We start from the raw sequence: 24,396 nt of genomic DNA, 5'->3' as shown, positions 1-24,396 counted from the left end.
GCATCTATACTACAACGTCTGGACAGCATCATTGCCTTTGTTATGTCTCTCACAGTGAAGCCAACTCAAATGTATCCACAAGCTGTCCTTTCGGGGCTGTAATGTTCTAGCGAGAGCCAGCAGGTCTGTAAGACCTCGAAGCACCCTCCAAACACCACTGTTATTAAAAAGTCTCTCAGAACAAGTGGCTCCTACAGCAGCAAGCACTGAAGAGCCTGGCTGCCCAGAGGAGCAGCCAGGCCACCTGAGGGCAGTGGTGGGGTACTCTGTCAGGCCCCTCCATCCCCCCATTAAAATCTTTGTGTGTGTGGGTGGGAGGGAGTGTTTTCCCTGCATGGTTGTGTGCACCGTGTGCGTGCCTGGGGATGGAGGAGGCTGGGAAGGATAGTGGGTGCCCTAGAAATGGATTTATAGGTGGTGGTGGTCCTGAATTTACACATGGGTGCTGGGAATTGAACCTCGGTCCTCTGTAAGAGCAGTAAACGCTTTTTTTTTTTTTTTTTTTTGAATGTTTTTTGAAACAGGGTCTCTCCGTGTAGCCCTGGCTGTGCTGGAACTTGCTCTGTAGACCAGGCTGGCCTCGAACTCACAGGAATCTGCCTGTTGTACGACACCATGTCCGGCCTGCAGTACAAGCTCTTAACTGCCATCTCTTCAGCCGCCTCCCTTCCATTTTCTTTCTTTCTTTTATCCTGTAACTCTCTGAAATCCTCCTGCCTCAGTATCCCCAGTGCTGGGCTGACAGACACATTTGAGTTACCACACTAGGCTTGAGTTCTGTTATTTTGTTTTTATTTTACTTTGGAAGGAATTCTTTTTCTGACTTGCATTGTATTTTAAAGGATGAGTTTTCCTGTATCTCAATAAAGCGGCTATAATTTATTTAGTGACAAGGTCCCACTGTGTAGCCCCAGCAGGCCTGGAACTTGCTATATATAGGCAGTCCTTGAACTCTCAGATCCATTTGAAGGCCACCGTTGCCGGCTCATTCTGGTTCTCTGTGCTGAAATAAGTACATTCTAGAATAATGTTTTGGGTGCAATAGGTTAAATACATTACTATAGTGAATTTTAATTTGTAAAAATTTACTTTAAATTTTAAAGTTACTAAACATTTTAAACGTTTTAAAATAAATTAAAATTTTTTTGAGCCAGGCGATGGTGGCGCACACCTTCAATCCCAACACTTGGGAGGCAGAGGCAGGCGGATTTCTGAGTTTGAGGCCAGCCTGGTCTACAGAGTGAGTTCCAGGACAGCCAGGGCTACACAGAGAAACCCTGTCTGGAAAAAAAAATTTTTTTTTTGATTGTTGTACTAGTTGTTATGGCCATAGGCCACCTTGTACTCTCAACCAGACCAGACACAAGCCACATTTTGGAGGCTGGGCCCTTTCTTCCGTTCTCTTCATCGACCTAAACCACTGGCTGCCACAAACACCAAACGCCCCCATAATCCTGGAGCCAACAAGCAAAGCCAGCCGCCGAAGGTGGAGCCAGAGCGCCGTTGCTAGGCAACCGCGATGGCCCCGCCCCTTCCCCTAACCAATCAAGGGTTTCTAAACACAGCGCAGGTACGTCAGGTGGCGCGTGACCTCGGCACGCACCGGGCGCAGCTTTCCCCGCCTCCTCGCCCCGTCACAACCAATCGAAAGCGAGATTTTGGTGCGCGCCTGGCGTGCGAAAGTCGCCTAACCCCACGTCTTCCCCGCCCCGCCCCCCACTCTTCACGGCCCGATCGCGGTAGGGAAAATGGGGGTCGGCGCTGACCACCGGGCGCCCGAAGGTCCCGCCACGCACCCCGAGAGATCGCTCTGCCCCGGCGGGGACTCCCGGAAGCGGAAGTTGTGAGGGAAGCGGCGGCGGGATACGCACCTGAGGGCCCTGCTTTGCGGGCCGCGCCGGGGGTCTGGAGCCTGGCTTGCGCGTGCGCAGCGGCTCTGCGCCGGCGACCGCAGCTCGGGGGCCGCGGGCGCCTCCTCTCCGCTCCCTTCCTGTTTTTCGTTTTTATTATTTTTTCTCCCTCTTTTTTATTTTATTTTTTGTCTTTGTTTGCTTCCTGGAAGGAAGGTCGGCTTCCCGCGCGTGGCCGAAGCACCCCCGGTGGGGACGGCCACTTCCGGTGCGCTGCAGGACGGCTTCCGCGAGGCCGCCGGCCGGGCTGCGTGGCGTGCACGTGGCTTCGCGCCTTCCCTGGATGTGCATGGCCGTTCTGGATAGATAGAGATATTTTAAAATGTGGTTGTGCGTGCACGTGGAAGCGGAGAGGTCACCCCACGTGTTACTCAGGCACCCACTCCCCCCACCCCCCGCGACAGAGTTTTTCTTGTAGCCCTGGCTAGCCTGCGTTGTAGACCAGGCTGGCCTCGGACTCAGAGTCCACTGCCTCTGCTTCCCGAGTGCTGGGATTAAAGGCGTGCGCCATCACACCACCTACCTTTTAGGACATTGCATTTCCTTTAAAACTAATTTTTGTGCCTGTGTCAGTTCTATGTTCTTGTGTTTGCGTGGCTGCATGTCTCGGGAGCTATTCGTAAAGCACCATCTGTTGTAAGTATTTTGCCACCCTGTTTATATGCACCACGGGGAGGCCAGAAGAGGTCACAGTATCCCCTGGACCAGGAGTTTCAGACGGTATGGATGCGGGAACTGATCAAGTGTTCTTAACCACGGAGCCATCCCTCCAGCCCCACTTTACAAGGGTTCCAGTTTTATTTGTTTGTTTGCTTTAAAATATACTGGAAAGGGGGTTGGAGCAGTGGCTCAGCTGTTAAGAGCTGATAAGTGTGCTTTCAGAAGACCAGTGTCTGTGTCAAGCACAGCACACGTGCCTGTAACTCGCATTTCCAAAGGATTGGAATCCTTTGGCCTCTGTATGCACCCACACCCGCTTAAAAAAAATAAAATATTTAAAAAATACTTTTAAAGATTTGTTGCTTGGTGTACATGCCATTAATACTAGCATTCACAAGGAAGAAATAGGCAAATCTCTCTGAGTTTGAGGCCAGCCATGACTACATATAAGATCCTGTCCCAAAATAAAATGAGAACACTTTGTTCATATCAGGAAAGGCTGTGTAGCTTCCGACATAGTTTGTATTTGCTCGTGTTCTTGAGCTGGCTCCAATAAATCCTTTCCTCCCAGGTCACAAGTGGGTCACTGATTGCTAGATCCTATGGTGTTCGTCCAGCCTGAAAATCTCTTGCTCTGGCTACTTGTCAAAATCAGGTCACTCACCCTTGCAATGTGGCCTTTTAGGGCACAGTGCTTGGTGGCTGTTCTGGCTCCCACTCAATCTCCTTTCTTCCCACTCTCAGATTGCCATGACGTTTCCTACTTTCTGTCTCCAAGCTCTGCTGTCTGCCCTCAGTCCTTGACTTACTTAGTTTTAGGATTATTAAATAACATTTCCGTGTTGGGTGGTAGTACAGGCCATTAATCCCAGCACTCTGGAGGCAAAGGCAGGGGGATCTCAGAGTTCAAGGCCAGCATGGTCTACAGAATAAGTTCCTCGATAGCCAAAGATATGCAGAGAAACCCTGTCTCAAAAAGCATAACAATAACAACAAAACAAAAAAAAAAAGGCCCCCAAAACATTTACAGGATTTACAGGTCTTCAGTCTAGACCAGTCCTCTGAACTGGAGATCTGTGTAGCCAGAGTCTGTTTTGAAATCTCCACTCTCGAGATGACCAGCCTCAGGAGGACAACATGGCGCACCCTCTCCCTAGTCTTCTCCTCCTCCCTATCTCAAGGTCACAGGTTTCAGCCTACAATACTCGGATCCCATGGGATGGGAGCAGGTGCTGGAGGGCCTGCTTCATTTCCTGACAGGAAGCAGAGGAAGGAAGAGGGAGGGAGAGGGGGAGGAGAAAGGAGGGAAAGGAAAGGCAAGGCAAGAAAAAAGAAGAGACTTAGAGCTACATCATCAGTGAGCCACTTCCTCCAGCTAGGTCCTGAAATTTCCAGAGCACCCCAAATAGGGTAATCAGCTGGGGTTCACGTTTTCAATATATGGACTGGGGAGGACACTACCCCGACCATAATAGCTGGTTGAATTTTCCTCCCTCCACCACCCCCTGCCCCTCCCCCCTCTTCCTTCCTTCCTTCCTTCCTTCCTTCCTTCCTTCCTTCCTTTCTTTCTTTCTTTCTTTCTTTCTCTTTCTCCCTTTCCTTCCTTCCTTATTTTCTTCTCTCTCTCTCTCTCTCTCTCTCTCTCTCTCTCTCTCTTTCTTTCTTTCTTTCTTTCTTACCAGGCTGGCCTCCAACTGCCTCCTGAGTGCTGGGGTTAAAGACTTAAGCTACCACATCTGAGTAAATATATCCTAACTTATTAAAAAGAAATAGCCAGGCAGTGGTGGCACACATCTTTAATCTCAGCACTGGAGAGACAGAGGCAGGTGGATCTCTTGAGTTGGAGCCAGCCTGGTCTACACAGCAAGTTCCAAGATATAGCCAGGGCTATACTGAGAAACTCCCACCTTGAAAACAAACAGGAAAAGAAAAGAGGGGAGGGAGAGAGGAAGGAAACGGACACACACAAGTGTGTGGTACCATCTGGACTCCATGTGGACATGTGCACACACAAGCACACAGGTCCTAAAATAAAATAAAAAGCACTACTCGGGAGGCAGGGGCAGGAGATCTCTGTGAGTTCAAGGCCAGCCTGATTTACACAGCAATCTTCACGTCAGCCAGAGCTGCATAATGAGACCCTGTCTCAAAAGTTATAAATAAGCTACACATTGCAATCATAAAACATAAGCATCAGCAAGAGAGGCTAATTAAGAAAAGTGGGTCGTGTTTAGCAACCAGCAGAGTGCAGGATCCGCTCAGGCTGGTGGCCCGCACCCGTGGTGACACTGGTGAATGCTGCCTTCATGAGCAGGAGAACTCAAGGGTGAAGTGCCATTACGACTGTAAGTGCTACTACTATAGTAGTTAGCGTCTCTCAATTAACTCAGGAATTTAATGCAATCTCAATAGTAAAACCCAGTGGAATTTTATTACTGCTACTTGACAAGATGACTTTTAAATTTTCATGGAAGTAAATGTTACGCATAGCAAAGTCAATTTGGTGAGAAAAGAAAAGAGAACAAAACAGGCACCCTTGAATAAAAATGAGAACATACGGCACAGCTTCCGGAGCCTTGTTGTAGGATGAATTCATTTTTTTCCTTCCCCTGTTTTATTTCCAGACAAGGTCTCATTGTAGCCCAGGCTGGCCTCAAGCTCACTATGTAGCCAAGGATGACCATGAACGGATCCTCCTGCCTCTGCCTTCCAAGTGCTGAGAAGAGAGGCTTTTGCTCAGTTCATGTTCATCTTCCTCATAGATTCTAAATAGTATTTCAAACACTGAGATTATGTTTGTGGTAGACAATAAATTATTTTGGGGTAACGAGATATCCGCTTGGCCTCATGGGGTGGCACACACCCTCAATCCCAGCACCTCAGAGGCAAAGACAGGTGAACTCTGAGTTCCACACCAGCCTGCTTTACATAGTGAGTTCTAGGTGAGCCAGGGCCATTCAGTCAGGTCTTGTTTCAAAAAGAAAAGAAAAAAAAAGTCTATTAACAGTTTTTAACTGTGGGGTGGTGAGATGGCCCAGAGGATGAAGGCACTTGCCTTTTGAGTCTGAAATTCTTGAGCCCATCCTTGGAAGCTCCATGGTGGAGGGCGAGAAGTGACTCCCTAAAGATGCTTTCTAACTTCTGCACGTAACGCTGTGATGTGCATTCACCCCCAAATACATAAATGGAACATATTTTATTATGTTTTAAGATTGAGACTGGACTTGGTAGTGCTTGCCTGTAATCCTGGCACCCAGGAGGCAGAGGCAGGAGATTCAGGAGTTCAAACAACACAGCAAATTAAATACTAGCCCGGGCTACGTTAGACCCTGTTTCAAAAACCACAAACATTTACTTCTGTTGGGCTCTGGCTAGAACTCAAGAACTTGCACATACTAGGTGATCATGTTATCACTGGGCCACACTCCCTGCTTCTGACTACAATTGTAAATCTCATTCGGAGAATTCGACTGTTGTGTCCCTTGTCACAAAACAAGAACCAAATTGATGGGCAAGCATCGCCACCTAGTGGCCATGATTCACACTGTAGATGTCCTCTTGGTTGCAATTTTCGAAGGTTTTTTTTTTTTTTAAAACTTTTATTTATATGCATGTGTGCATATCTGTATGAGTGAATGCCACATGTGTTCAAGGGACCCTGGAGACAAGACGTCTATGTCAGAATCCCTGAAGCTGGAGTTGTTAGGTGGTTGTGAGTCACCTGATATGGGACCTGGGATCCAAATTTGAGTCCTATGCAAGTGCAGCAAGCACTCTTTTTTTTTTTTTGGTTTTTCGAGACAGGGTTTCTCTGTATAGCTCTGGCTGTCATTTGTAGACGAGGCTGGCCTAGAACTCAGAAATCCGCCTGCCTCTGCCTCCCAAGTGCTGGGATTAAAGGCGTGAGCCACCACACCCAGCTTTTTGGCTACTTTTATCTTTCGAACTAGGGTTTCACTATGTCAGCCAGACTGGCCTGGAACTAGGTATGTAGACCAGACTGGCTTCAAACTCAGAGATCTGCCTTTCTCTGGCTTTGGAGTGGTGAGAGTAAAGGTGTACACACCGGGCATGGTGTACAGTTCCTCCTTCACCATGCCTGCCTGGATACTGCCATGCTCCCACCTTGATGATAATGGACTGAACCTCTGAACCTGTAAGCCAGCCCCAATTAAATGTTGTTTTTATAAGACTTGCCTTGGTCATGGTGTCTGTTCACAGCAGTAAAACCCTAAGACAACACCTAATGACATCGTTCCACTCACACACCAGCTCCTTGCCAGACTGTTTAGTCAGGAAAGATACTTTGGCATCCGTAAACCGTCTTCATCCTCTTTCATTTTGCCCTCCATAGTCCAGATCTTTTTTGGGGAGTGGGGATGGGATAGGGTTTCTCTGTGTAGCCCTGGCTGCACACAGTCCTGGAACTCACTCTGTAGACCAGGCTGGCCTCAAACTTACAGAGATCCACCTGCCTCTGCCTCCTCGGTGCTGGGATTAAAGACCTGTGCCACCACTGTCCGGCTTTGGTCCATATCGTAAGACACACACACGTCCTCACTTCTTGCCTTGGCTTTCCGGGGTTGGATTGACTTTGCTTTCAGTTTATACTGGGAAGTCAGGTCCCTCCTTGTGAGTATCAAGTGTCTTTCTTGGTCCATGCTCTGCTCTCCTGAGACCTGACCTGAGACTGATCTGGATACTGTAAGCTGAAGCTTATGAATCTTGCAGCCGCATCCTGTGGTGAAGCATCCCCTTTGGGGAAGGACTTCGCCTGGATTCTAAACAACAGGAGGTGTGTCCCTTATCACATGAAAGCAATAGGCCAGCTGACTGCCGGCCTTCTTGGTGATTTACATCCCCACTGTAGCGGAGAGCTCTGTAAAGCTCTTTTCTGGGTGCCCCACCTTTTAGTTTACTTTGCATTTATTTTGTGTGAATGTGTGGGGAGATGCCCATGATGCTGAATCGGCCCGGAGGTCAGAGGACAACTTGCAGGTGTCTGTTCTCTCCTTCGGCCCCCACGTGGTGGTCCTGCCTGGGATTTGGGCTTGGCGGCACACACCTATGCCCTAAAGCCATCCTGTTTGTCCCCCATGTATCCCCTTATCTCATTGGAGGATTTTGCTTTATGAAACAGTGCTACATCCTGGCAAAGCGGTAAGAACGCAGCGATGCCACACTTCACAGACTAGGTGTGTAACATATCCTTGAGCTTGTCTTGGGATTAAGTACACATTGGATGAAGTATGGGGCTTCAGATGGACCTCAGTTGACAGTGTGTTTCTAGCATGCAGGATGCTCTGGGTTCCATCCCAGGACTGTGTAAACTTGGCATAGTGGTGAACACTGGAGATAGGCAAAAAGGTCAAGAGTTCAAGGCCATCCTTGGGTACATAATGAATTCAAGCTCAGCCTGGGCTACATGAGACCCATCTGAAGGAAAACTAATTAGTACGTTCCTGTTTATCAAGAAATACACACTAAGGATGAGCAAAGGGAGTTCGGGGGGAAGGATCCACTCTGTATTAGGGGATAACTTTTAGGAAGCCCTGCCATGGACTGTAGTCTTTATTTCAGGGACTGAATTTCTCTGTGTAGCCTTCATGCTGGAATTGAGATCTAAAGGAAGTAAGAAGGGCCCCTGGAAGCCAGGTGTAGTTTAATCAGGGTTGAACCTGGCACACTGGCATGGGTCTGTAATCCCATCACTTGGGAGGCTGGGGTAGGAGAACTGTAGTGAGGTAGAGGCTAGCCTGGGTTACAGAGTGAGACCCTGTCTTAGAAAAATATTCAATTAGAGGGCTGGAGAGAGGGCTCAAGAGTTAAGAACACTGTGCAACAACAATGACAAACAAAACAAAATACTGTTTACTCTTCCAGAGGACCAGAGTTCTAATTCTAGCATTCACATGGGGGTGTGTGGGAGTGGGGTATCAACTGTAACTGCAGTTCTAGAGAATCTAACACCCTCTTCTGAGGCCTCCACAGACACTATACACGCAGGGTACACAGATATACATGCAGGTAAAGTACCCATATGCATGAAATAAAACCGCCTAAAATAAACTAAATCAACCAATCAGTGCTGGGTATGGTGGCACACACCATTCAGGAGGCAGGGGCAGGTTTGAGTTATCCTGGTCTACAGGAACAAAGCAAGTTCCAGGCCAGTTAGGGCTAAATAATGAGATTCTGTCACAAACAAACAAACAAACAAACCATATATATTAATAGGTTTTCTTTCTTCTAGGGTGGTTTGCAATTTGCAGCAATATTCCTGCCTCAGCCTAAAGTTGGGGTTACAGGTGTGAACCACTGTGCCCAGCTACCTTCCCCAGTTTTGCTTCCATGAGATAAGCATCTAGGATGTTCCCTCTGTCTCCTTTCAGTATTTATACAAAACACTTCTTGGAATTGGGAGAGTAGTCTGTGTTAACCTATACCCTAAGGATGTGTGAGGACCTGGGTTCAATTCCCAGCTCCACCTAAGTAACTCCACACCAAAACTAACACACACACACACACACACACACACACACACACACACACAGAATTTAAAAAGGGGCAGTAAGAATCATAGAACACTTCACAGACATCTTCAAATAATAGCTTGACACTCATTTAAGTCCCCTACTCATGGATAGACGGTGAAGCCATAGCCTTCTCAAGTCTTTGCTTTCCTGGAGTAGTAATCATCTGCCAATAGTAAACATGGTTGTCTTTCCCTTAGCGCGTCGCCTTCAGCCAGTAGTAAGCATGGCCGTATCTACTTCCGCCAGGCTAGAGGTCAAGGGTGACACAAGATGGCGGCGCCCATAAGCGGTTGAGGCGTGACGCGGAGGATGTTGGCGGCGGCCCGGGCTCTGCGGGGGCCGCGGCCGAGGTGGCCGACACCGGCTCGCGAGCACTGGACACCGGCCGGCCGTTCGCGGAGCCGGCGAGAAGCGGCCGAGGCCGAGGCGGACGTTCCGGTGTTTCAGTACGTGGGCGAGCGCGCGGCTCGCGCCGATCGCGTCTTCGTCTGGGGCTTCAGCTTCTCCGGGGCGCTCGGGGTGCCCAGCTTCGTGGTGCCGTCCTCGGGGCCTGGACCGCGCGCCGGCCTGCGGCCCCGACGCAGGATCCAGCCGGTCCCCTACCGCCTGGAGCTGGATCATAAGGTGGGGGCAGTGGCATCCTCGCTGGCATCTCTTAGGGAACTTTCTTCCCCGCGTGGCCGGATTTCCGGGAGCAATGACCTCCGAGATCCCGGGATCTGCAGAGGGAGGCATGAGGGGTGGCTGCCGAGAAGTCTGTTTCTCCCAGTGCTCCGTCCTTCACTGCTGAGCCTGTTTATCACGTCTGTGGATCTTGGGGTCTCGTTCAGCATTTTTAGCAGTTTGCTTGTGGCTCGAGAGAGTTTGGTGTCTTCCCTTACTTTCTTGCCCATTGGCGTAGCTTGACAATCGCACCAAGGATTCTGCCCTTAGATCATTCGCTCAGGCCCCCCCCCCCCCCAAAAGGCCGGAGCTGTCACCTCCCAGTTACAGAGGATGAAAGGGAGTAGCAGAGAGGTCAAGTAAGGTCCAGGGCCCCACAGCTGGGTGTAAATGGTGGTATTTGTAACTTAGACTAGACAGCTCCCTTGAGGGACGGGACATTCCACAGGTCGGAGGTGTGTCGGCTAGAGTCAGTGATGGGCAGCCGGAAAAGGAGATGCTCATCTGAGCGGTTAGAGGGGAAATAGGAGGTTGCCCATGGAGCTTCTAAGGTGGCTCACGCCTTTAATCCCAGCACTTGGAGGCGGAGGCAGGCTAATTTCTGAGTTCGAGGCCAGCCTGGTCTACAGAGTTCCAGGACAGCCAGGGGTACACAGAGAAACCCTGTCAAAAAGGGGGGGCGGGGAAGAGGCTCACTTTTCAAAAGGGCTCAGCCCGGCAGCCGTGGTGGCTCACATCTGTAGTCCCAGGACTTGGACTGGACGGTTGAGACAAGAGGATTGCCACAAGTTGTACTCTAGCTTGGGCTACACAGTGAGACCCTGTCTTTACCCTCGAAATGCTGTTATTATAGCCGTGTGCAACCGTTTCTGGTTTAAGTGGTGCTGGGGACGGGGAACCCAAGGGTTTTTGCCCTACAAGCACTGTGTCCACTGAGCTACTTTCTCCCTCCCAGTTCTCTTTTCTATACAGAGGTCTTTTTGCTTCTAGCTACCTGGTTGTGTTAACATCTTTAGTTGGAAACAAACAAACAAGCACCCACTCACCCTTTCTTTTGGTAGCAATAAAAAGTATTTATTTATACTTTATAGAAGTGTGGTTTGTGATGGTGGGAGTCAAACCCAGGATTGTGTCACATTGTTAAAGGCAAGTGTTCTACCACTGAGCTATACTGCCAAGCCCTACAGTTTTTTAATTTATTTTTTCTGATGTGTGTATCTTCTACTTTGCAACTTTGCTGCAGTTGTTAAGTGGGTCTATACATTAAAAATATTTTTTATGCCTATGGCATTTTGCCTGCCTGCAACATGTCTGTATCATTTGTGTGCCTGGAGCCCATGGGGGCCAGAAGAGGCTGTGAGAGCCTGTAGATCAGGAACTACGGAAGGCTGTAAGCCATCTCTCCAGCTCTTGGTCCTTTTTGTTTGTTTTTTAGTTTGGTTTTTCAAGACTGGGTCTTCCTATACATAGTTCTGATGGTCCTGGAACTAGCTTGGTAGACCAAGCTGGCCTTGTAACTGACAGAGGTCCACCCACCTCTGCCTCTTGAGTGCTGGGATTAAAGCCACCAACCTGGCCCCAGCCCCTGTTCTTACAGACTTTTGTGTATTTCTTAGTGTTTTTTATGTCTGGGTTGCCTGTGAATAGAGGTAGTTTTATGGACTTGTTTCTAATTGGGTGCTTATTTTCTTTTCCTTGCTTGGTTTAATGGGGTGGAACTTTCATTATAGTGTGAAATTGGATTAGTAAGAGCTAACTCTTTTAAAATTTTGTGTTTTGAGACAGGGAGTTTATACGTAACCCATGTTGGCCTTAATCTCAGTGTGTGGTCCAGAGCGACTTTAAACTTGTGATCTCCCTGCTTTAGAATCCTGCTGCCTGCTGGCATTGCAGGTGTGAGACACCAGACCCGGTCTTATCTAATTCTTGCTTGTGGGGAAGACATTCAGGAACCTCTCCGTAGACTGTGGCTGGAAGCCCCCTCCTGGTACATTATAATGTCAGTGTTAGGGGACACTGTTAGATACTGCTCAAAGCTTCTCACACATGAACAGAATAAATGGCACCGTGTGCCCATCAAATGATTGTTGAGTATTAAATAAACAGGCATCACTAAACATGAGAATAATCTTAGTGTGCTGGGCATAATTTTTAGACCTATAGGGGTCGGTCTGTCTGTCTCTCTCTGTGTATGTCTGTTTGTCTGTCCGTTGCTGTATGCTTGTCTGTGCATCACTTGCATGCCTGATGCCCACATAGGTCAGAAGAAGAGGGCATGCTATCCTGTGGAGCTGGAGCTACAGACAGTTGTAAGCAGCCACGGGCTGGGACTTGAACCCGAATCTTTCCTGCTTCCTCTCATGCCGTCCAGTTAGCTTCAGCCTCCCATGTAGGTCATCTCCGTGGCTCTCAAGCCGAGCCAGAAGGACGGTGGCTCTAGGAGGCTAGAAAATTGCAGTGCTGCAAGGTGTGGTGGCGCATGCCTTCAATCCCAGCAGAGGTGGAGGCAGGAGGCAGGAGGCAGAGGCAGGCAGATCTCTGTGGGTTCCAAGCCAGCCTGATCTACAGAGCTAGTTCCAGGTCAACTAGGACTATACACAAAAACCCTGTCTCGAGAAAAAACCCAAAAAGAAAGAAAAAGAGAAAGGAAGAAAGAAAGAAAGAAAGAAAGTTAGTTGAAGTGTTTTGAGCAGAAGGATGGTGGTATACATGCCTTGTATGAATCTTAGAAGGAAAACTGTCACAAGGAAAAAAGAGGGACATGGCACTTTTAAATGACATGAGTCAATAAAACATCAACAGATTGTAATAACACGTTTATCTAGGAAAAGCTGGGGAGATGGTTTAGCAGTTAACAACTGGAGGGCACCCGAGTTTCTGTCTCAGGGCCCAGTGGGGTGGCTAACAGTGACAGTCTGGCCTCTGCACATGCAAGGACTGTACCTCCAGCTCCAGGGAATCGAGCGCCCTCTCCTGGCCTCAGAGGGCACCTGCATGCATGTGTGTTAGAAATAGCTAGAATGAGTGTTCCTGGTCAGTTGTAGCACAGGTCTATAATGGCAGCAGTTAGGAGGCTAAGGAGGAGGAGTATGAAGAGTGGTACTCTGGGATTTTTATTTAGGATTCAGTGAGATTCAAAGTTGGTGGGTCTCTGATAAACTGTCAACAGATGAGAGATGGTGGGATACCCTTAGGCCGGGGGCTTTACACTGTGTGATAGAGAGGACTTGGGGGCATTAAGTGTAAAACTGAGGTGACCCCTGCCAGGAGAGTGTGGCTACTCTGGATAGTGTGGAGAGGTTCGATTTTTAGAAGGAACATGGATTTGGGTTATCTCTGGCCCCAACTAGAATTAGCGTTCCCACCAGAAGTAAAGTGTCAAGATGAGTTCCCTCCAGTCACTGGAAGTGAGGACTTCCATGGTAGCCATGGCAACACCTCTGTGTGGCCCCAGGCTGAAGAGTGTAGCGAGGTCCACCCTCCAACAGACAAGTGGCTTAGTCTCGAGCCTTGATTTTCTGCAGACTGAGTAAGTTGCATGAGTCGGGTGCTGTTCACCACAAAGGCTTCGGATGTATGAACTCGTTTCTTCTTGGTCACAACCACTAAGGGGTGTGCTTTCTCCTCTCACTCTGTGTGTGCGTGCTCCCATAGATGCGTGCCCCCGTCCTTGCATGTGCAGAGGCCAGACTGTCTTCCTCTATCGCAGTCTGCATGATTCTCCTGAGACAGGATCTCTCACCGCACCTGTGAACTCCTGGCCTTCTCCTGTTTCTGCCCCATCACTGAGTGTACAAGATACCACATGCAGCCATGCCAGACAGATCTCAGCTCAGGCCCGTCTGCTAGCAGAACAAGGGTTCCTACCTACTGAGCCATCTCTCCAGCCCCTCATTCCTTTAAATATGTTTGAACATTTATTCATTATTCAAGACGTGTGTGTAAACGTGTGTGCACGTGCTTGTGTGTCTTAGCACACATGTGGAGGTCAGGGGACAGCTTGCAGGAGTCAGGTCTCTCCTTCCACTGTATAGTTCTGGGGATTGAACTGAGGTCCCCAAGTGTAAGTGACAAATACCTTTACCTCTGAGCCATCTGACTGTATGACTTGGTTTTCTTTTTATGCAGAGATCTAGAGTGGATGAATAATACAGCCATAGCCACGTAGCCGGTAAGGGGTGGGGCTATGATTCACACTAAGGTCTTCCCTCAGTCGCAGTGCTGGACCATGTTGTGGGGGGCGAGATGAAAATGCTCAGTGTGTGCTGTGTGTACAGAGAAGACAGATGATGGCCTACATGTGTGTAAATAGCTTCTCACATCTTACTGAAAGCTCCGACACCACACATCAGTCCATGGTGTGTTGTGGGAAACTCTTTTTCAGATTTCCTCTGCTGCCTGTGGCTATGGATTCACATTGCTGTCCTCGAAAACCAAGGATGTTACAAAAGTCTGGGGCATGGGACTCAACAAAGATTCCCAGCTGGGATTCCACAGGAGCCGGAAGGATAAAAGTAAGCAGGTATCCTTGCCATAAGCTATAGCTAAAGGAAGAGGGTTGTGTTGGTGTCCGCAAGGGAGGGGCTGGAAGGGGGAGCTTCAGCTATCTTGGGCTACCTAGTGATGCCCTGTCTTAAAAACTCAAGGGCGGAATGTGGGGCTAGTGACTCATAACTTTAATTCCAGCACTTGTGGGGCAGAGGGGCAGAGGCAGGCAGATCTCTGAGTTTGAAGCCAGCCTAATCTACAAAGCCAGTTGTAGGACAGCCAGGGTTACACAGGGAAACCATGTCTTGAAAAAAACCAAACCCAAACCAAACCAAAATCCCCCAAGCCCTGTTGTCAGCCTCTGGTAACAACATGGACCATTTAGGCAAAGAGACAAATAGCTGCTGTTTGCCGACCTGGAAAGTGACTCCAGTTTGTCCCTTACTGCTCTGAAATATCTGGAGTGGGGGCTGTTGGTTAAGGCGCTCGCTGTCAAGCCTGGAAACCCATGTTTGATCCCTGGGACCAGAGAGTGGGAGGAGAGAACCTCTTCTTTGAACTTGTCCCCTGATCTCCCCACACATGCTGTGGAACACATGTACTTGTGCTCACACACTAAATAAAATCTTTAAACTTTTATAAAGTCGAACAGAATCCTTAAGACAGAGCTTTAGCCCCAGTGCTTGGAACTTGCTAATGTTAGAACTCAGCGCTGGAGAGATGACTTAGTAGCTAAGGGTGTGTCCTTCCAAAGGACCTAAGTTATATCAGGCAGCTCAAAGCTGCTTGTAACTCCAGCTCCAGAGGGCCCAGCACCCTCTTCTGGTCCCCTCAGACACCACACTTGTGTGTACAGACAGACAGATGTGCACATACACATAACTGAAACTAAAATAAATCCTTCAAGATGTTAGAAAAGGTTAGGTGTGATATTGTACACATTTAACCTCAGCCATTGGGAGGCAGGCGGATCTCTCAGTTTGAGGCCAGCCTGGTCTACATAGTTCTAGGCTAGCCAAGGCTACATAGTGAGACCCTGCCTCAAACAACAACAAAAAGTTAGAAATAATTTAAAGTTCTTTCTTGCTGTCTGTCTCTGTTTCTGTCTCTCTGTCTCTCTGTTTTTCGAGACAGGGTTTCTCTTTGTAACAGCCCTGGCTGGCCTGGAACTCACAGACATCCACCTGCCTCTGTTTCCAGAGAGCTGAGATTAAAAGCACGAGCCACCACACCCAGTCAGTAGGCTGGTCAGACACAGCTCTCTACTTTCTGATCTTACGACACTGTCTGGCTTCCATCCTCAGGACAGCATCACTGTGGGTGTGTATCTGTAGTCCCAGGCCTTGGAGAGTGGAGGCAAGAGGACGTGCTGTATAGATGATGGCCTTGAACTCTTGACGTTCCTGCCTTTGCCTCTGTGTGTGTATCTGGGTGGATGTGCCAGGCTGTGTATGCGGAGGTCAGAGGATAACTGTGGGAGCTGCGTCTCTGTCCCGAGTCCTGAGGACTGGACCCGGGTTGACAGGGCCTTTATCAGCTGAGCTGTTTTCTGCCTTGGCCTTTGTCCCCGAGTACTGGAGTTACACACCTATCCTGTGGCTCTCTATTTGGAAAAAAAAAAATGTTTTTTTTTTTTTTTCTTTTATTTATTCCTTAGGGGCTGGTGAGATGGCTCAGTGGTTAAGAGCGCCAACTGCTCTTCCAAAGGTTCTGAGTTCAAATCCCAGCAACCACATGGTGGCTCACAACCATCCGTAATGAAATCTGATGCCCTCTTCTGGAGTGTCTGAAGACAGCTACAGTGTACTTATAATAAATAAATAAATAAATAAATAAATAAATAAATAAATATTTATTCCTTAGCCCTTTTAGACTATTCCTCCCCTCTTACAGTTTTTGTTTAATTTGATTCTTTCTCTCTCTCTCTCTCTCTCTCTCTCTCTCTCTCTGTGTGTGTGTGTGTTTGTGTTGATGATGATCAAACCCAGGGCCTGGTGCTGCTAGACTCTTGGCCCAGGAGACTGATTTATTTATTCAGGTTTTATTGAAACTAGGTCTCAATCTGTAGTTCTCCTGCCTCAGCCTCCTGAGTCCTGGGATTATCAGGACCAACTCTGAACGTGTTTTCTCCTGTAAGATGGAGTAACCCAGGCTGCTTTGGCGCTCACTGTTCGGCTACGGCTGACCTGGGACTTGACTTTTCCTCATCTCGGGTTTATGTGGTGTGGGAGGGGCTGGAACCCAGAACTCTGTGTAGCTAGGGAAGTGTTCTGTCACCAAGCTCCAGCCCCAGTCCCAGAGATTTCTCTCTGGAGGCAAGTACAGTGCTCAGGACCTACCTGTGGCATGGAGGGGACACTGGAGGGCAGGCTGCGAGTCAGGCTCCTCAGACTATCCTTGCCTGGAAGGTGCAGGCTCTGACTCACTGCTTCCTGCATAAACCAGTGCGGTTGGACAGTCAGGTTTCTGTAAGAGCTGAGGTGCCTGAACCAGCGGCAGCCTTGTGACCCGGGTTCTTCTGTCCAGCCAGGGGCTATGAGTACGTTTTGGAGCCCTCGCCTGTCCCGCTGCCGCTGGACAGACCTCAGGAGACAAAGGTGTTGCAGGTGTCCTGCGGTCGAGCACACTCCCTTGTCCTGACAGACAGAGAAGGTGGTAAGTAGGCTTGCAGAGAATGGAGGAGGGGGACGGGAGGGGAGGGGGAGGGGGAAGAGGAGGAGGAGGGGGGAGGGGAGGGGGGAGGGGGGAGTGGAGGGGAGGGGGAGGGGGAAGAGGAGGAGGGGGAGGGAATATCTGTGAACATCGGCCTTGTTCTTGGCCTTGCTCTTATTGTTGTGACGTTATTGTTGTGTTGTGACGTGGTGTTTCCCCACGGACTGAGGGGTGGCTTCAGAGGGCGGCATTACATACAGACTTGCTAACACGTTCTCTGCTAGAAAGCTGCTGTCACTCTACCACTGGGCTGTGTGGTACCTCAGTCCTTGATTATCTTTCCTAAGATTTATTTTTAATTTTTATCCATGTATCTTTGTGTATATTTGAGTGTATGCTGCATGTGTGTGGTGCCTGCATGGGCCAGAAGACAATATCAGATCCCCCGGAGCTGGGCAGTTTTGTCCGCCCATTGTGGATGCTGGGAACTGAGCTCAGGTCCTCTGGAAGAAATTCTAAGTGCTGGACCATCTGTGCAGCCCAGCCTAGTTTGGTTTTATTTTATTTTCTTCGGCTGTTATTTTTAATTGCCTGTAATCTGTTTATGACTGAGCATGTGTTTGTAGAGGTTCTAAGCATGCTAATAATGATCATGGTACAGGCACCAGCCTCTACCTCAGCTGAACAGCAGTCCCATCTACCTCTGGTTTCTTCCTCCCGATTGCGGTTCTCCTGGGGTCAAGCAGTGGCTTGGCTTATGATCTCCAGTCTCTGCAAGTGCAATTGGATCTAGACGAGAAGCAGGCCCAGGCCGTGCCACACTCATGGGGCTGCTGCAGAGTCTGGGAGTGAGGGAGAGGGAGACCTAGTGTTAGGGAGGGTGGGCAGGCCATGAGCCCTCAGTACTGACCTGCCAGCCTGGCGGTGCCGTGTGTGCTTCAGTCTTCAGCATGGGCAACAATTCCCACGGGCAGTGTGGCCGGAAGGTGGTGGAGGATGAAGTATACAGGTGAGCAGGCACGTGGAATGCTGGGGAGGGAGGGAGCCCTCATCTCAGCAGAGGCCCACCATTTGTAGGGTGAGAGGGGAGGGTGGAAGAGCATTGGCCATGATGTAGAAAGCTGTTGCTTGATGTGTGTGTGTGTCTGTGTGTCTGTGTGCGTATGTCTGTGTGTACATGTGCGTCCTCACCCATGTGTGGAAGTCAGAGTTGGTTCTCACCTTACGGCTTCTGGGTTAGAACTCAGGTCGTTGGGTTTGGCAGCCTGTGCCTTGAGCTGCTGAGCCATCTTGCTAGGCCCCTCTGTTTTTTATTGAAACGTGGTTTCTCTGTGTAGCTTTGGCTGTCCTTGAACTAGCTCTGTGGACCAGGCTAACCTTGAACTCAGATATCTACTTGCCTCTGTGCCACCTTTCTCCCATTTCAGGCTCTATCAGTTTTCTTGAGAAAGGCTGTCACTGTATCTTTGGTTGGCCTGGAAATGTCTGTGTCAGCATGTTGGCCTTGCACTTACAGAAATCCACCTGCCTCTGCCTCCTTCGTTCTGGGATTAAAGTGTATGCCGTTATGTGTGGCTATTTTATATTTTTTAAAAATGTTCACTTTATTAAATTAACTTTAAAAAATCCCCTTTATCTCACTCTTTTTATTTTAGTGTTGAAAATATTTTCCCAAGTCAGGCATAGTGGTTCATGGCAGTAATCTTAGTGTTTAGGAGTTATGGACTGGAGAGTTAAAAGTTCAAGCAGTTTATACAGACCTTATCTCAGAAGATCGAAAGGAAGGGTTAGGAGGCAGCCATGGTGGTGCACACCTTTAATCCTAGAACACTGGAGGCAGAGGAAGGCAGATATCTGAGTTCTAGGCTAGCATGGTCTACAGAATGAGTTCCAGGACAGCCAGGAATATATAATGGAGAGACCCTGTCTCAAAAACAAACAAACAAACAAACATGGCCTGGGACTGCAGCTCCCTTGTTGAGTAGGTAACTTCTCTTTCAGTAAGAATCAGGCATGGCTCAGTATTAGAGCAGTTGTCCAAAGCTTCCATGTTAGCGGCTAGGGTAGTGCTAGGTTGGCATGAGACCTGGGTTCCATCCCTAGCATTATAAAAAAGCAAACAAACAACAAACCGGCCGGATAGATGCTCAGCAGTGAAGAGCGCTTACTGCTCCCGCAGAGGACTGGACTTCTGTTCCCAGCACTGTGCTGGATGGCTCACAACCACCTGGAACCCCAGCTTCAGGACAGACAGTGCCTGTGGCCTCTCAGGGCACCTGTGCACTTGCATACATATCCACACACGGCAACCTCAGCTGACTGCCCTGTGCGTGTGTGAGGATGTGATTGTGGGTAGAGATGACAGGAAGTAGGTTTGTATTGAGCGTGTGAGGACATGGCTGTGTGGGTAGGGAAGACTGGAGGTAGGTTGCTGGGTGGGGCCCAGCCTGTCCCATGCTCACGGTCGCATCTGTTGTGTCTCTTCAATCTGTTCCTGGCTGTAGCGAGAGTCACAAAGTGCACAGGATGCAGGACTTCGATGGACAGGTGGTCCAGGTAAGAGGACCTCTAGGTCTGTCTTCTCAGGTGCTTTTGAAAGGTTGAAAGGTGCAGGGGTGACGTCACATGTGTCACTGGGCTTCTCTGTCTTAAGGGCGCTATTGCAGTGATAAAACACCATGACCATAAGCGACTTGGGAAAGAAAGGGCTTGTGCTTCTACATTGCCTTCATCACTGAAGGAAGTGAGGACAGGAACTCAAGCACGGCTGGAACCTGATGCAGGGGCCATGGAGGGTGCTGCTTACCGGCTTGCTTCCCGTAGCTTGATCAGCCTGTTTTCTTCTAGAACCCAGAACCACCAGCTGGGTTTGGTTCTCCCCACCATTGGCTGGGCCCTCCCCCATAAATCAGTAATTAAGAAACTGCTGCACTTGGGAGGCGGAGGCAGGCGGATTTCTGAGTTCGAGGCCTGCCTGGTCTACAGAGTGAGTTCCAGGACAGCCAGGGCTATACAGAGAAACCCTGTCTTGAAAAACCAAAAAAAAAAGAAAAAAAAAGAAAAAAAAAAAAAAAGAAAAGAAACTGCCATACAGGCTTTGCCACAGCCCAATCTTATGTTGGAGGCATCCTCTCAACTGAGGCTCCCTCCTCTCTGATGACTGTCACTTGTGTCAAGTTGACCAGCTGGTTTTAACCAGCCAGCCCATTGGCTGAAGAGATTAGTAGGAATTAACTCACCACAGGCCAGAACAGATGCTAGAATATAGAAGTGAAGGGGACATAGCAGGGTTAGAAGTGAGGTTGCAGCAGAGGGAAAGTCTCAACTGGCTTCATGGTCGAGGAGTGTGAGTTCAGGTCCCCGCTCCTCCACTTACTTGCTGAGTGACTTTGGGTCAGTCACTAAACTTGAGCAGTTCGTTTGTGCTAGGGGAGGAGGAAACCGTCCTGTGAGTTGGAAAGGAGTGTGGTGTCTTCCTGTCCTGTAGACGGGCCTCAGGGTTGTGTGGGGCTGCGGGGAAGCCTCAGGGTGGACAGTGCCCTATAGGGAAGTATGAGGGGAGAGGACGAGGCTACAGCGTAGGCAGAGGTGGGGAGGGCAGATGGGAGCTCAGTGTGAGGCTGAGGAGGGACGAGCTGTTGTGCACTTGCTTTCAGTGAGTAGAGAGGGTGACAGGGCATGGCTTCCGAGAGTCAGTTGTGAAGGAGAACTGAGGCGAGCCCACCTGATCCAGCAGCGCCCCCTGCATGGGCCTGCCTGCCTAGGCTCTAACAGCACCCTGTCTCTGTGTCTGCCAGGTTGTCTGTGGTCAGGACCACAGCCTGTTCCTCACAGACAAAGGTGAAGTCTATTCTTGTGGCTGGGGTGCCGATGGACAGACAGGTAGGTGTGCGCTGGCCCTCTGAGGAAGTGCAGGATCTTGGCCTGTGGCCTCTGCAGCCGCTGCGGGCTGTAAGGTTCGTGGTCTCGATTTGGGTCTTTTGGGGAATGCCATCTTTTGCATCCTTTCCTGTTCCTTTTGCTGCTGGTTTCCATAGAAACGAACCAAGGTGTCAGAGGCTTCTCTGCACTGTTGTCAGTAAAGGAGCCCTGGGCCTCATTTCCTTGCGCCTGCCCGGAGTCTGGAGGAGCAGGCTGGTCTGTTGCCTCTGTGGATTCTGCTAGTGCTCCCTCCCTCAGGGGCTTAGTGACATGATCATGAACTTGAGTTTTATTGAGTTTCATTTGTGGGAACCTTCAGGATCTGCCTTAGAGATCATTCCACTTGAAGGCCTTTCATTGACCCTGGCTTCTTGCCAGGGCTATGCTTCTAGCTCCTGATTTACCCAGGAGTCTGTGGTTCAGTGCCGTGCTTTGGCCAGCTGCCCGATAAAGGTCCTGTTCTGTCTGGGTGGCCTTGAAGTCGTGGTCTAAGTGGCCGCTTCCCTTAGCCTGCTGAGTCCATGAACTTACAGGTGCATGCCACTGTGCCTGACCTCCTTCTCTCCTGGCAAGCCCAGCAGGGTTAGAGAGCGCTTCCTGCAGGGCTGGCATGTACCCTGTGGTAGCTGCATCCCGACCACTGCAACCAGAAAAGCAGCAAAAAGAAGAAAGACAGTAATTGCTTAGAATTTATGCAAACTCGAAAAGCTTTATCATAGCGTGTTATTTTATCTTCCAAAGTTTTCTAAATTGACTTTTGGGAGTTTTGTTTTGAGAATCTTCTTCCTCTCCTCCCTCCCTCCCTCTCCTTCTTCCCTCCCTCCCCTCCCTCCCTCTCCTTCCTCCCTTCTTCCCCTCCTTCCCTCCCTCCCTCCTTCCCTTCCTTTCATTTTTTTTCTTTTTTCTTTTTTTCTTTTTAATATTTTATTTTATGTATATGAGTACACTGTAGCTGTCTTCAGACACACCAGAAGAAGACATCAGATCCCATTACAGATGGTTGTGAGCCACCATGTGGTTGCTGGGAATTGAACTCAGGACCTCTGGGAGAGCAGTCAGTGCTTTTAACTGCTGAGCCATCTTTCCAGCCCCTGTTCCTTTCATTTCTGACTTCATCTTTCTATTTAGTCCTGCTTGTCCTGGAAATGGCTATGTAGACCAAGTTGGCCAAGAGGCCTCCTTCCTCTGCCTCCTGAGTGTTGGGATTAAAGGTGTGTACCACCACATGTCGAAGGTCTGTTTCTAAGGCTGCCCTGGAACCTACAGTATAGACCAAGCTGGCTTAGGACTCACAATGTAGCCCAGGCTGTCCTGGAACTCATGATCTTCCATCCTCAGTCAACTTGATTTAGACCTAGAAGTTCCTAGGGTGTTAAAAGATGCCAGTGATGGCTTTTTTAGTTTGTCTTCTCTGGAGCAAAGTGCTACCCATGAGCTTGTCCTTCCCTAAGTCTCCTGTGTCCGTGAGTTAATCACTGTTTCCTCCTGTGCTAGGCCTGGGTCACTACAACATCACCAGCACACCCAGCAAGCTGGGCGGAGACCTTGCCGGGGTGACCGTTGTCCAGGTCGCCACCTACGGTGACTGCTGCTTAGCTTTGTCCGCTGATGGAGGTGTCTTTGGCTGGGGAAATTCCGAGTACCTGCAGTTGGCCTCTGTCACAGACTCCACACAGGTGGGTAGGCAGTGGGAGCTGAGGCTCAATGTAGAGGTGGGCTTCAGGTGTAACCTGGTGTCATACTGCCACTGCTCTGTCGTCTCCTTCGGGCCCCAAAAGAAGAGGATTGAAAGCCCAGGTTACTAGCTGGCCCTGGTTTAAGACAGTGCCTTACTTTTGCATGCTTTTTATCTGTGTGCGTGTGGTATGCGTGCATGCTTTGTGTGTGTGCAGATGTGCATGCGGAACCATTCTTGATTATTAGTCTATCGTGTTGATTGAGGCAGGGAGTCTTTTTTTTTGTAAGATTTATTTATTTTATGTATGTGAGCACACTGTAGCTGTCTTCAGACACACCAGAGGAAGGTATTGGATCCCATTACAGATGGTTGTGAGCCTCAGTGTGGTTGCTAGGAATTGAACTCAGGACCTCTGGGAGAGCAGTCGGTGCTCTTACCTGCTGAGCCATCTTTCCAGCCCCAAGGCTGGGACTCTTAGTCAAACCCAGAATTTGTCAATATTATAGTTTGTTTTGCTGGCAGCTTACCTGGCATTTGTGTGAATGCATCTGGGGATGCAGTCTCCAGTTCTTATGCCTTCAGGGAAGCACTTTAACCCCTACCCATCTCACCAGCCAGTATGTGCGTGCTTTGAGACAGTTTTTGTTTGTTTGTTTGCTTTTTGGTTTTTCTTTCTTTTTGGTTTTTCAAGACAGGGTTTCTCTGTATAACCCTGGCTGTCCTGGAACTCACTTTGTGTTCAGAAATCCGCCTGCCTCTGCCTCCCGAGTGCTGGGATTAAAGGTGTGTGCCACCACTCCCGGCCTTGTTTTTTGTTTTTTTTTTGAGACAGGGTTTCTCTGTGTAGCCCTGGCTGTCCTGGAACTCACTCTGTAGACTAGGCTGGCCTCAAACTCATGATCCTCCTGCCTCTGCCTCCCAAGTGCTGGGATTAAAGGTGTGCACCACCACTGCCCGGCATGGACAGAGTTTTGCTGTACAGGTCTGACTGGCCTTAATGTGTAGCGCTCCTCCTGTCTCCTTCTCCTCCTGAGTGCAGCCATCACAAGGACGTCCAGCACCTCCAGCTAAGACAGTGCACTCAGTTTGCCCCTCAGTCTCCTTTCCTAACAGAGATATGAATATGAGGCAGAGTACACATGCGCCCACACTCTCAGAGTGTCTCCGTCTCGGTGTAGCGTGCATGCAGCCAGCCAGGCTTGGGGACAAGTTGGAAGTCAGCTCTGGCTGCATCGTGAAACAGAAACCAAGCTGGGTGTGGAGATGCACACCTGCAGCCCCAGCACTCAGGAGGTGGAGGCAGGAGGATCATCAGTTCAGAGTCATCTTGGCTACATAGTAAATTGGAGGCTGGCCTGGGCTACATGAGACCCTGCCTCAACAAATCAAAAGAAAAATATAGGCTCCAGAGTGTGCAGATCCTAAACATAAGAGCAGTAACTGAGCTAGCCTTTGGTTCATGGCCAGTGCCCCCAGCGCTGGGATTCCAAGTGTGTGCTGTCATGCCCCGACGGCTCGTAGCAAAATATAAGGACTGTTTTGAACATAAAAAGTAGAGATTATTTTATAACATATATCTTTCCTTTGTTGTTGTTGCTGTTGGTGGTGGTGGTGGTGTGTGTGTGTGTGTGTGTGTAGGACAGAGGACAACTTCAGCTGTCTTACTTCAGGAGCCATCCACCTTATTTTTTGACACAGGGTCCCTCACTGGGCCTAGGGCTCACTCATTAGGTGAGGTTGGCTGGCAGCCAGTTCCCGGGACCCGCCTGTCTCTGCCTTCCCAGTGTTTGGATTACAGGAGCACACCCTCACATCCAGCCTTCTGTGTGTTGGGGTTCTAGGGATGGGACAGAACTCTGGTCCTCATACTTGCATAGTGAGCCATGTC

General features: G+C 49.3%; 2 protein-coding genes across 11 annotated transcripts in view; one reads left to right on the top strand and one right to left on the bottom strand.

Annotated features, from left to right (window-relative positions):
• Positions 1-3,573, bottom strand: part of Gtf2ird2 (GTF2I repeat domain containing 2) — a 35,590-nt gene extending 32,017 nt beyond the window's left edge. For 3 of the 5 annotated variants that reach the window (XM_006504345.4, XM_030254063.1, XM_030254062.1), the window contains exon 1: positions 1,872-3,573. The gene's annotated coding sequence lies outside the window, so the exon portion shown is untranslated. The remainder of the gene's footprint in view (positions 1-1,871) is intronic. The other 2 variants (NM_053266.1, NM_001359852.1) reach the window with 1 other exon arrangement.
• Positions 3,574-7,005: 3,432 nt separating this feature from the next.
• Rcc1l (reculator of chromosome condensation 1 like) overlaps positions 7,006-24,396 on the top strand; it is a 31,067-nt gene continuing 13,676 nt past the window's right edge. For 3 of the 6 annotated variants that reach the window (XR_377117.4, XM_006504538.4, XM_006504537.4), the window contains exons 1-7: positions 7,006-9,730; positions 14,154-14,283; positions 16,784-16,912; positions 17,852-17,918; positions 19,414-19,465; positions 20,707-20,791; positions 22,325-22,506. Coding sequence is in view for 5 of the 6 variants with exons in the window: in XM_006504538.4 (XP_006504601.1) it covers positions 9,416-9,730; positions 14,154-14,283; positions 16,784-16,912; positions 17,852-17,918; positions 19,414-19,465; positions 20,707-20,791; positions 22,325-22,506 (960 nt within the window). In the remaining variant the exon portion in view is untranslated. Of the gene's footprint in view, positions 9,731-14,153; positions 14,292-16,783; positions 16,913-17,851; positions 17,919-19,413; positions 19,466-20,706; positions 20,792-22,324; positions 22,507-24,396 lie in introns of all 6 variants that reach the window. The other 3 variants (NM_033572.2, XM_011240917.3, XM_006504539.2) reach the window with 3 other exon arrangements.

This window comes from Mus musculus, chromosome 5, assembly GCF_000001635.26.
Source record: "Mus musculus strain C57BL/6J chromosome 5, GRCm38.p6 C57BL/6J".
Taxonomy (NCBI): Eukaryota; Metazoa; Chordata; class Mammalia; order Rodentia; family Muridae; genus Mus; species Mus musculus.
This window is presented reverse-complemented; position numbering and strand designations above follow the sequence as displayed.